The sequence below is a fragment of the Cenococcum geophilum genome, assembly GCF_001692895.1.
Source record: "Cenococcum geophilum 1.58 unplaced genomic scaffold K441scaffold_2, whole genome shotgun sequence".
In the NCBI taxonomy this organism is placed as follows: domain Eukaryota; kingdom Fungi; phylum Ascomycota; class Dothideomycetes; order Gloniales; family Gloniaceae; genus Cenococcum; species Cenococcum geophilum.
Genome location: NW_027137560.1, coordinates 5,404,363 through 5,417,159, shown reverse-complemented (window position 1 = coordinate 5,417,159; position 12,797 = coordinate 5,404,363). Strand labels below are relative to the sequence as shown.

At 39.0% G+C, this 12,797-nt stretch overlaps 1 protein-coding gene across 1 annotated transcript; it reads right to left on the bottom strand.

Annotated features, from left to right (window-relative positions):
• Positions 1-4,262: 4,262 nt before the first annotated feature.
• Positions 4,263-4,792, bottom strand: K441DRAFT_651648 (uncharacterized protein; the record flags this gene model as incomplete). The annotated part of the gene is given in 5 exon segments (XM_067647228.1): positions 4,263-4,322; positions 4,344-4,345; positions 4,359-4,363; positions 4,385-4,706; positions 4,759-4,792. A coding segment is annotated over 1 exon segment (162 nt), but the record flags the coding sequence as incomplete, so codon positions are not given.
• Between the last annotated feature and the right edge of the window lie 8,005 nt (positions 4,793-12,797).

The window sequence follows — 12,797 nt, the reverse complement described above, 5'->3', positions numbered from 1 at the left end:
TAAATTCTGCTATATTCTACTATAGCAGTTAAATTAAATAATTACGATTTTCTATACCGGGCATAGAAAATTACCATTAGCTTGCTTAGCACTAGCGCCTTAGCGGCCCTTAAAATCTAACTTATGGCTTATCTACTGCCCGTTAAAAGGCTGTACGGTTTATTTTACGGACCGTAAGCAGGACTTACGGCTAGCTTAAGGTACCGTTTGGAAGGCAGCCTAGACGGCACCTTAGGGGAGATTTCCTATATATTTTCCTTTATGTTCTATAGTTTTATTAAAGCAATTACGGAGGCTGTATATAGGTGGTTTCATTTTTTAAGTACTGCTAGTGTATAATTACAGCACCTGTTATACCAAACACGTGCTTACACGTTCGGTACACTAGGTACGCGTTTACGCGTTTAGTGCACTAACCACTCGCTTACACGTCTGGTGCACTTATAAAGCACTAACTAATTAAGGGGGAGGTGCATTAGTATATAGACCACGTAGTCTACTTTATATAATTGACAGTTACCATCTAAACAAGCATACAATACTACATGTATTTCGTGCCCGTGGATACGACTTACTCGTGCTATTAAGTTAGTACGAATAGTTAAATAGTATTACCTGGAAGGATAAGTATTCTTTACCCTTAATTAGTAAAATCTAGGATTGGATAGGCAATATATAAATCTTTATAAAAATAGATCTAAAATAGGCGTACTATTAGATTAGAATTAAGGAAGGTAATAAATAAAAGGCAGCCTTTAGGTTAAGAGAAGAACTATATAAGCTATTAATTATATAGTTTGGATTAATAAATATACCTATAATATTTTAGAAATAAATCAATAGCGTATTAGGAGAATACCTTAATAATATTATTATCTACTTAATAACTAAGGAAGAATATAGGGAATATATTAAATGGGTTTTAAAGAGACTATAAGAAGAATAGATACTAGTAGTAATTAAAAAATACAAGTTCTTTACAAGGAAGACCAATTTTATTAGATTTATTATTAAACTAAGTTATATTAGTATAGATCTAAAGAAAATTAAAGCTATAGTAAGTTAGTAATAATTAGAAAACGTAATATAGTTAAGGTTATTCTTAGGGTTTTACAACTACTATAAAAGGTTTATAGTATAATAGTTAAAAATATTAAACTGTTTACTAGGCCCATAAAGAAGGAGGAACTATAGGTATAGGGAGACAAATAAAGGAAGCTATTTAAAAAAAACTTAAGGAACTGTTTACCTAGGAGCCAATTCTTAAAATCTACCAACTAGGACTAGATATGGTTGTAGTGTGGTGGTGTAGATTAGACGTCGCCTACTGTCTTGGCATTTTCCTATATTTATAGAGCCTTCGGCTTCCTTCCTTCTTCCCTCTATTATATATACATATCACGACNTTACCAGTTACCGGAAATACACTCTTTTCTTTCTTTCTTACTGACTGTTCTACTGACTGATTACGACTGANAGACCGACCGACCGACCGACTGACTGACTGACTGACTGACTGACTGACTGACAGCACTGTGACTTTCCTATCTTAGAGAGGTCGTACCCTCCCATATATTTTATGGCATTCCACGTGGGGACGACGGCAAGCTCTTTGGATTAGAAGTCTGGCACTCTATATACAACTATATACACAGGAGACACGCAGGAACATACTACGACTACAGAAGAACTGCTAGCTGTAGAAGAACGACCAGCTGTAAAGGAACCGCCAGCTAGATAGACGAGATAGTAGAAGCAGAGAACTAGGTAGTATTGGACAGCGAGGGGAACTAGCAGACCCTGAATAGAAAGACTGCGGAAAAGATAGGACGGCCAGACTTAATGCATAGGCTAAAGAGTGGCAATAAGAGGCAAAAGGGTGTAGGTTAAAAGGTCTCGGCAATTGGATTTGGTGCCCGTACTTAGGGATTGGACGTTAAGCAAACCAGCGAGCCAATTAGACAACTTCGGCTGACCGTTGCAGCTACCCGATACTTGCTACCCGCGCACGAGCATGGCCAGACCTTTATTAAAGATATAGAGACGGCAAGCCAAGGGCCAATTAATTAGATGGAAACGAGATCTAAAGTATCTGGCGGTAAAGGAGGTCGGTACTGCCCTTTGGGAACAAAGGATATAATACTAAGTAAGGTCGCAAGTATACGAGATCAGATCTGTCCTTGAAAGTTTCCTATTCTGGCTTAGCTTTATCTTCTTTCGAGTACTTCGGATCGTGTTAGCGGCAGCTGTAGAGGCGTTCTATGAAGAAGTAGATATAGGCAGAAGCGTAAGGCTTAGCAGTACCCTACCGCGCGGAATGACAGTAGGTTAAAACGGACGAACGCATTAAGACTCGGTGGTAGTGCTTTCCTAGGGAGACCCCCCCTCAGGCGTTAAGAAGTAGGTGCCCTCTGTTAGGGACATGGCTGTATAAGTGGACTAGCCGCAACATGCACCTGTTAAGGTGCTACTAGGACGGCTATCTGAGACACCCTCTGTTAAGACCACGGCCATGTAAGCAGACCTACCGCAGCGTTTGCTTGTGATACCTAGGACTGACGACCCTTAGTAGACGAAGGATATGAACCGTAAGGGCCACCTGTAAGCTCCTGAGGAAGCTCTAGATGCACCTTATAGCCAGCAGTTGACGGCTTAAGATAAGGTTTACGTCATGGTCTAGCCTATGCCAGCCCTAGGAGCTATGGGAACTCCCTACTTCGCAGGATAGAACGTGTCGTAGTTTATCGAGCAGTACGAGCGGTTATGCGCATAATACCACGTGGTGAGTGTAGAGAAGCACTAAGGCCTTTTAGAGTACTGCGATTACTAGATAGGGATGTGGATCTAAAGCCTGCCTGAGTTTACAGCTAGCAATTGGATGGAGCTTATAAGAAAGCTTAGGACTAAATATTGAGCGGACGACTACTACCGACGCATGGAGACAAGAGACTTCGTGGAAGCTTTCGTTCGGAAGTTAGCGGAGCAGCTAGGAGATCTGCGACACTATATGCAAGATTTCACCAGTATCTCAGCTAAAGCGGTAGCCGCAGGAAACCTTACTAAGTAAGAAAAGGGGCGATGGTTTATACAAGGACTTCCTACCGAATACTGTAGGCATGTAATGGAAAAGATAGGAGCCGTAGCAGACGAGCCTAGAACCCTTATTTTTGAAAGACTAAAGGAGGCCGTAGAGTTAAGGATAGTGGCTGTAGAGGGCGCTAAGCGAATGGATGTCCTTTTGGAAGAAGACGCCCTAAATGTCCAGCTTATGCAGGAGCTACGGCAGTAAAGGGATAGGCTCGACCGCAGGAGAGAAGGAAGGCTTCTGGACTTAGGTGTACACAGAGGAGCCCTAATACAGCAGTAGTCACCTGCTATAGATTAGGCTACAGTTCAAAGCCTAGTATAAGGATATAGCCTAGCACAAGGGTATAAAGACTGGCAGAACAGTACCCGAGCTCCCTTTATCCTATAAGACTGTCGGCCTCCGCAAGGCTCTTAATATCCGCAAGGTTCTCGATATCCGCAGGACTCCCGATATCCGCAAGATTCTGCCTTTAGACGGCCGCAGTGGGATGTACGGGGTTAGTAGGACACGCGAGGGCAATGCCGACAGACCTGTTTTGGATGCGGAGGAAGTCACCATTTCACTGAGTACGAATGCCAAGGGCTAAAGGATCTTATTTAGCAAGGATTTGTATATCTGTCTAATTAAGGAAGACTAGTAGCTGGGACGCGCAAACGACCTGGACCTGAACTTCCGTGGCTCGGTAATAAAGGATGACTAAAAGGTATTAAGAACTGGCTTTAACAGACGTAGTAACAGGCCCCTATAGTATGAACGGATTTCACTGCTTTCTATGACGGAGTAGTGCTAAAGAACAGTGACAAAATGCGTATAAACTGGGAGGACTACTATCAAGTACGGCTAACGGACTTAGTAGTAACATCCAGCCAGAAACGTCCGCAGACCCTTAGAGACAGCCGTGTGACCAGGACAGCCATTGACCTGCAGGCTCCGCAGCAGGAGAAGGATGTACGATTAGGGGATTGTATCCAGATTAAGTCACAGCCTGCGGATGAGACAGCTGAAGCTAGGAAGAATGAATCGTCTGATCCTTGGAGACGGTCTTGGAGACGGACGCTTGACTAGTAGGCTCCGCAGTAGGCTCCGCAGCAGGCTCCGCAGTAGGTGTAGGATGTTTGACTAGGGGATAGTTAAGTTCTGAGGTGGGGGAGGGGATGCAGGTAACGGCTGTATAAAAAGATTTCTATTTGTCTGCTTAATTACAGCATTTCCTAAAGCCCCTTTTCTTTTCTTGATCGCGACGCGTTAAGACGCGTTAGTCACGACGACCTACTGCTGTAAGGATGTCAGCTCAGCTCACTGCCTGTCACCGAGCTAATAGCAATTTTCCATCCCGGGGACGGAAAATCCTGATTGGTCCATTCAGCAGTAGAACCGGCAGAACTCTATACCGCCCCTAGAATTCGATGATGCGCCAGCTGCACGACGAGAACGGCACTAAGAGCCTTAATTGATTGCACGGATACAGAGCCGATTGTACGAGCCAGATGTAGAGCTGTACGCAGAGCCTTGATCGAACGACTGTACGGAAGCCTTGGTCTTGAATGACCGCATAGAAGCTATAGTCAGTCGAAGGATCGAATTAAGCCAGAGCCTCGATATTAGCACGTCGCCGTCACTGAATTGAATTAGTCGAATGTCGTTAAATTAGAGCCTTCGACCAGGCCGACTTTGTTCCTTATTCGAACAACAGCTGATTGCAGCTCTGCCCTGCTACCCGAATTTAGTACTGTACCGGCTGCACGATGAGAACGGACACCGCGATAAGGAAGGGACTTATACAAAGGCAGCAGCATGATATTAGTGATAAAGTACCGCGTGCTTAGGCTATCCTCATGCGACCAAAGACAGGATAAAGCCGTATCTGGCTAAGCTAGTGAAGGACCTTGTCGAGGACTACAAGGGAAACAGGAATTGGACGTATAGGAGCCAGCGCTTTTCCTTGGAGGTTGTCTAATAAAGGACTGTATTATGGACATAAGGCCAAGGGATATATAACAGAGGTAGTCACAATAGCCGAGAAGCTGCTACCGGATGGTTTTAAAGGACGACTTAGATAAAGTATGGAGTTAGTAGGACAGCAATTAAGAGACTAGAAGCAGAAGATAATCCCAAGAAGGCTCTTAAGCCGGAGGAAGATTAAGGATGCGCGAGCGTACTGCTAGCAGCGGGAACAAAGAAGCAGCCGTAAAAGCCTAAGGATGCACCAAAGAAGCTAAGAGCAAGGACGGTTCAGGAAAGGAAGAAAGCAGCTGTCAGGGACATTCTATAAAAGCGCTAGGCCTGTTATAGTAGTTCAGAGGAAGCTACCGTTAGTGCTCGCAAAGAAGGAGGTCTTAAGACAGGTCTCTGGATTGGACGTCTAGTGGACACTAAGAGCCCTGATTATACGATGCGGAGCCTTGATTGATTGCATGGATGCAGAGCTTTGATAGAACGACTGCACAGCCAGAGTCTTGATCGATTGTCCGTAGATGCAGAGCCTACGGATGCAGAACCCAGGTCGTACGCACAGCAGAAGACACCTTGAGTTAAGCCAGAGCCTTAGTCAAATCCTGATTAGTCGAACGCCGCCTATACAAGTTAAGTCGTTAAATTAGAGCCTTCGGTCGGGCCGACCTAATACCCTATTTGAACGTCAGTTGATTGTACGTTGTCACAGTCAAATTAAATCAGTCACCGTCGCCGTCAGACGTCTTCGATCGGCAGTTAAAGATGCATCACCACAGGCACGCAGGCACGCAGGCACTAGACCTAATCAGGAAATCAGCATACGGCCGACAGAACGTCAGAAGCACAGCCAATCAACGTCTTAGAGCCTTTGCGAGAGCTTCTTCCCTTAGCTGTTTTCCCCCCCTTATTAATCGATTGCTGCCCGTCTTGACGCCCACGGATTGGTTAACTAGAACGATCTTTCCTGCAGATATAGATACGGAGCATTACACGGAGTCTCACACGGAGTCGTATATGGACCCTACGGATATGGAGCATACAGGTGCAGAGCCTTAATTGGACAACAGCACGGCAGCTTGACTGGACGCCTATATATGCGAAGCCTTAATTGATTGTCTATGGATGTAAAACCTTAGTTGTATATGCAGCAGAAGACACCTTGAGTCAAGCCAGGGCCTCATTAGGTCTTAATTAGCTGAACGCCGTTTCCGCATTTAAATCAGGATAATCAGAGCCTTTGACCGGGCCGACTTTCTACCTTAATTAAACGACCGAACGATTAGTTGCAGCACGTCGTCGCCGACTAATTAGACAGTCTTTGTCTGGCAATCAAAGCAGGCATGCAGGCACGCACGTGGACACTAGGCCTATATAGTAAATCAGTACACGGTCGGTAGATCGTTGGAAGCATCACTAGTCGACGTTTTAGAACTACGGACGTAGACACCCACGCAGACATGGACGCAGACTATGCAATGCAGAGCTACTAATGCACAGCCAGATGCACAGTCAGCCGCACAGTTAGATGCAGAGCTATGCGGACGTAAAGCTTGGCGATGTAGGGCCTGATGCAACGCCACGGATAGAGCCTTAATTGAGAGCTGTGTATGATGCAGACCGATGCAGATCTAGGTATAGAGCCTTGATATTAAATGACCAGCCAAACCACCGAGTCGGGTTATAGCCTCTGCCGTCTTGATCGACTGCCCTACTACCGCCACCGCTGCTGCTGTCACTATTCCGCTCAGCTATTTTGTCCTTATTGTCTTGACCGACTGCTCTGTCTCTACCGTCCTAGATCTGTACCGCTGCTAGGTCTATTTACTGCTGGATCTGCTAGGCCTGTTATGCCGTTCTATACTGCTATTCTAGCCGATCTATTCTACTGCTGCCGACCAGCTGTTCTACCGCTACCACTACTGCCGCTGCTATTCCGACTGTTCTGTTCTATTGTTCTGATTGTTCTATTGCTACCGTTCTAACTAACTGCTACTGACTAACTGCTACCGAGATTTCTGCTACTAAAAGTTCTGCTGCTGGATGTCCTATTATTTACTATTACCGAATTCTTCTACCGAGTATTCTACCGCGCTGACTGTCTACCGTATTACTATTGCTACTACCGTTACTGTTGCTGCTGTTACTGCTGTTGCTACTGTTACTGCTGCCGCTATTATTTCTAGTTTACTGCTGTCCTAGTTGCTACTAGTAGGAAGGTTAGATCTTAGCTATGGGTAACGGAAGGACACCGTAGAACAGTTCTATAGGAAGGCTGAGGATATAGTTACCTACGTTCGTTTAGGGATATGCTTTCCTTTGTCTATTCTGCTTTTGCTATACTCTTATTTTGCTATTCTTCTATATTGTAGAACGTTAGGGGACAACGTTCTTGGCGGGGGAGGTATGTGGTGGTGTAGATTGGACGTCGCCTACTGTCTTGGCATTTTCCTATATTTATAGAGCCTTCGGCTTCCTTCTTTCTTCCCTCTATTATATATACATATCACGACCTTACCAGTTACCGGAAATACACTCTTTTCTTTCTTTCTTACTGACTGTTCTACTGACTGATTACGACTGACAGACCGACCGACCGACCGACCGACTGACTGACTGACTGACTGACTGACTGACAGCACTGTGACTTTCCTATCTTAGAGAGGTCGTACCCTCCCACAGTAGAAATAGATATATTAAACTTTATACTAAGAGTATACTTACTATAAAAGTATAAGGATATATAGCATCTAATAGCATACTATAGTAAGAAGATAACACTATTAGAGTTAAACTATAACATCTATAATAAGGAGTTATTAGGTATAGTTATAGTACTTAAAAAATAAAGAGCATTCTTATAAGGCGTAAAGAAACTATTTATAGTTAAAACGGATTATAAGAACCTAATGGGGTTCCTAATAATAAAAGAACTTAATTATAGATAAGTTAAATAGGCAGAAATGCTTATAAAATACTATTTTAAGATTTAGTATATTAAGGGAACTAAGAATACAAGAGTAGATACACTTAGTAGAAAGGCTAAACTACAGAATAATAAAAAAAACTATTAGGAGTAATGCTACGCAGAGATAATAACGGATTAATTAAATATAATTACCCTAAACTGGTAGTAACCTAAGAGGATAACGAACTAGAAAGAGTCTATAAGATACTAAAAAGCTTTTAAGTATAAAGAATTCTAAAAATATAGCTAGAAGATCTATAGATAAATATATATAAAAATTAAGAAGTAAAGTATATCCTAAAGAGTATAGCAAAGCATTTTATAGAAAATTTTTATAGAGGAATAACTTAGTGATATAATGGAGTAATAGGCTTAGTGTTAAGACTTTAAGAAGAATATATTATTAACGGAATTTAGAATATCGTAAGAAAAGTAATAAAAGAGTGTCTAGATTGCTAAAGAAATAAATTAATAAGGCATAAGCTATATAGAGGGCTATAACCTATTAAAATATTAAAAAGACTATAGGAGGTTATATTATAGGACTTTATTGTTAAGTTACTAAAGTTAAGAGATTCTATTACTAGATAAGAATATAATATAATCTTAGTAATAGTAAACAAGTTAACTAAATAGGGCTACTTTATAGTATGTATAGAAGAAATCTTAGCGAAGGATATTGCTAGAATCTATATTAAGGAAGTATTTATAAGACATAGAGTACGAAGCAAAATTATATCAGATAGAGATTTAAGATTTATAGTAGTATTCTAGGAGGTATTTTTAGTAAAGCAAGGAGTTAAAGCAGTAACTTTTACTATATATTATCCGCAGACAGATAGATAAACAGAAAGATTAAATTAGACGCTAGAATAGTATTTAAGATATTATATTAACTATATATAGAACAACCAGGTATTATCACTACCAACTATATAGCTTATATATAATATAATACTATCAGAAGGAATAGGTATATTACTATTTAAGGCAAACTACGGGTATAAGTTAAGAACATTATTATTACTATAGTAAGCGAAGAAAATAAGTAGTACAGCTAAAGAAAGGATAAAAATACTAATAAATCTTTATATAGACCTTATAGAGTTAGCGAAAAAGGTATAAGAGAGAATAAAAAAGTACTATAATGTTAAGAGATCTAAGGAACTAGATCTTAAGGAGGGAGATAAAGTATAGCTACTATATAAAAATTTTAAGAGTTAACAACTAAGCAAAAAGTTAGACTATATTAGGTTAGGACCTTTTAAAATTATTTAAAGGATTTTACTAGTTACGTTTAAGTTAAACCTACTAGCTAAAATAAAGATCTACCCTATATAGTATATCGCAATACTAGAGCCAGTATACGGAAATATTAAGCCACTAGTTTATAAAGTAGACACGCATAAAGGATAAGAGGAAGATAAATAGTAAGTTTTAAAGATTATTAGTTATAAGGATATTAATAATAAAATATAGTATAAGGTTAAGTAGATAGGCTATAATAAGACTACCTAGGAGTTACTAGAAAATCTAAAAAAATGCTATAGGAAAAGTATAGGAGTATTAGAAGAGATTAGGTTAGGTAGTATTAATAAAAAAGGATTACTAAAGAATAAATCGCCTAAGGGAAACCTAAGAAGAGTAGTTACTAAACTACTTAGATCTATTTCCTTCTTGGTTAAAAGAAAATCTATTTTTTTATTACTAAGTTTCTATAAACCTTATTTTATAAGTTTCTATTCCTTAAAATAGACCTTTTTATAAACTTTTTTAAGATAGAGTAATTAAGCGGACGCCGTAATATAAGCATTTAAGGCCTTTTATTCCGCGTTATAAGAACATTCTAACTTAGTAAGAGCTTAAATAACTCGCTATTAAAATAAGCAGTAGTAGATTAAATATAAGACCCTAAGACAAATTAATTAAGGAATTAGATGGCTATTATAAGTAATAAAGCGCGTATATTTAGCATTAGAAGTAGAGTAAACATTATAAAATAAATAAATATTCGCTTTAGTGCACTCTAAGTAAAAGAACGGTTATCGCGAAGATAGACTTGCCAACGTAATATAAACTAACCCCTTTTTCGCATAATAAGAATATAGAGACGGTATAATTTCACTAAGTAACAATATTGCAGTAATAGTGTGAGCCCAATATTACGCGTATAAAGAAGAAGAGGCTTTAGGTATAATAAGTAATAATATTAACTAAATTAATTAGACGGATATTATACCTCTAATAAACAACCTAAAGATACTAAGAATCTTTAAGGACAAAGATAAAAAGGAGGGAGATAATATTACGGACGCTTTAAGTATAATATTATAACTACTAGGAAAGGAGTTAAAAGAAGCTAGTTAGTTAATATAGGCACGGTCTAGGATAAAACTAGTAGAGCTATATAATAAGGAATAGTAGCTAAGGTTATATAACGTGCTATGTATTAAATAAGAGGAATAGGAGAAACTTATATACCTTATGTATAAGACGTACCTTACATATAAGGAGGATTTCTTAGGAGTATAGTTGTGTATTTAAAGGACCATAGTCCCTACCTAGATAGTTCTTCTCTCCTTATAGTAAATCTTAGAATATAATTAAAGTTAATCTATTAGGCAACTACTCTATTAGTTATATTTACGTTATTAACTATTCTACACTATTATACCCAGCCTATTAACAAGTCTACCGTAGTATTTCCTATAAGGCTTTATTACACTATATAGGAGAAGGGCAAGATTTCTACCTCTTAAGAAAAGCTTATCTCTAAAGTTACTTAGATTAAAAACGCTAAAAGAGATAATATAGATAAGTAAAAGGAATAAGACGCTAATAGTAAAGAGCGTAGGACTAGATCTAGCTTTAATAATAGAAGCGGATTTTAACCTAATCGCTTTATAAAGAAATAGCGTAGGTAGGCCTTATAGTCCTAAAATAACAGTAGGTAGAAATCTAATTTAAATAATTAAAACTAAAAGCTATTAATCAATTTTAACTATTATAAGGAAGGCTATAAGAGACATTACTATCTATAGAAAAAGTAAAGGTTGGCTTAGCTAGGAAAAAAGAGAGCCTAATAGATATCTACTTATTTATACTAGGCTATTAAAAGGAGGAAGGAGTAGGCTATTATATAGTTATTTATACCTTTATTTACATTAATAATAAATAGGTAATAATATATAGACACTTAAAAAAGGAGCTCTTGCTACACCCGGCCCAAAAAGACCAAAACCAACTAAAAGAACCCTGAAAAACACCTAGAGAATCCCCCTGAGATGCATGCATTGCAGGGGAGGCACACATTAAACGACGGTGGCTTGCACTCGCGCGCGACCGCTAGAACTACGCCTAGCAATAGCCCTCTATAATAAAGATGGGCGAATACTACACTATAAAGCGGAAATACCTCTATTAAAAAGGCATCTAATACAATATAAAGCCTATTAGACGCGTTTAGTATCTAGAATTATAGGGGAGTAACCGTTAGCTATAATAAACTAATATAGCTAGCAAAATGGCTTCGCTAATTTAGCGAACCTTAGGCGCCCCTTTAGCAAACCCTTAATTAAATCCTCTAACGGCTAAGCAAAATTAAAAATAAGTATAACCCCCCTTTACTAGCGAACCGCACCTAGGCCGCTATAGCTGTACTTTTATAGCATAGGGAACCTACCCCCCTTAAGTTAATAACTAGGTATATAATTATAATATAACTAAATATAGAATAAGTAGAGGGGCTTAGAGGATAATTAGAAACAGAAGTCCTTATAAAGATACATAAAGAGGTTTATAACGCTATTATAGTCTAATACCTTAAGAGCGGAGATATTAGAGTTACCTTAAAAGACTAATAGGTAAAGAAATAAGCTATAAGGGCAGGGGATAGGCTAGGAGAACGTATTGGTATAAAAGTACTCTATAAGGATTACCTAGTTAAAGTCCTAGTGGTTCCTATAAGCCTTAGGGTAGAAAAGGGATGCTAGGCGGACAATATAGCAATTATATAGGAGATAGTAAGATAAATAGAACGCCTTATATTAGGACTTAAAATCACCTAAATCTAATAGCTTTAATAGGAAAATGTAAACTAAGTATATAATAAGAATAATGAGAGGATATAAGGGTCGCTAGAGACTTACTAGGGAGACGCTAAACGAACGTATAGCTCCCTTATTATCAGTATATATATACTAGGAATGTAAAAACTCCTTATCTAAAAAGGAATAATTATAAATAGCCTTATATACAATATAAGGCTCTATAACCATAGACTACGCCTAGAATAATGCTATTGCTATATATAATAGGGATATACCTAATCTATATGCGTAGCACAGGTATACTGCGGCCACTGTGCAGGCCCCTATAATATAAGACATTGCTTAAATTAAGACTAAATAAAATACGTAAACTGCTACTAAAGCATATATAAGGCGTAGGAGAGAAAAGACTGTATTTAATATAGGAGATAAAAGGTAAGGGCTTAATAGCTGCGGGAATAACTGCACGCTAGGTTATATAAATGGAAATAATAGGCAATAAGCTAGGGGGATATAGGTGCCTTCCTAGCGTTTCCTACCTTTAATACTAAAGGGCTAGGCTAGCTATCCTAAGCCTTAACGGGCCAGAAGCGATACCGCGCGATATTACTAAACTAATTAGGGATATAAGGGTTATAGGGGATATAAGGGAGAGGACGCCCCGTAGGAAGACCCCTATAGACAGTAATAGTAGGCTTAAGACCAGGATAATTAAGAATTAGACTTAATACGGCAAATATAA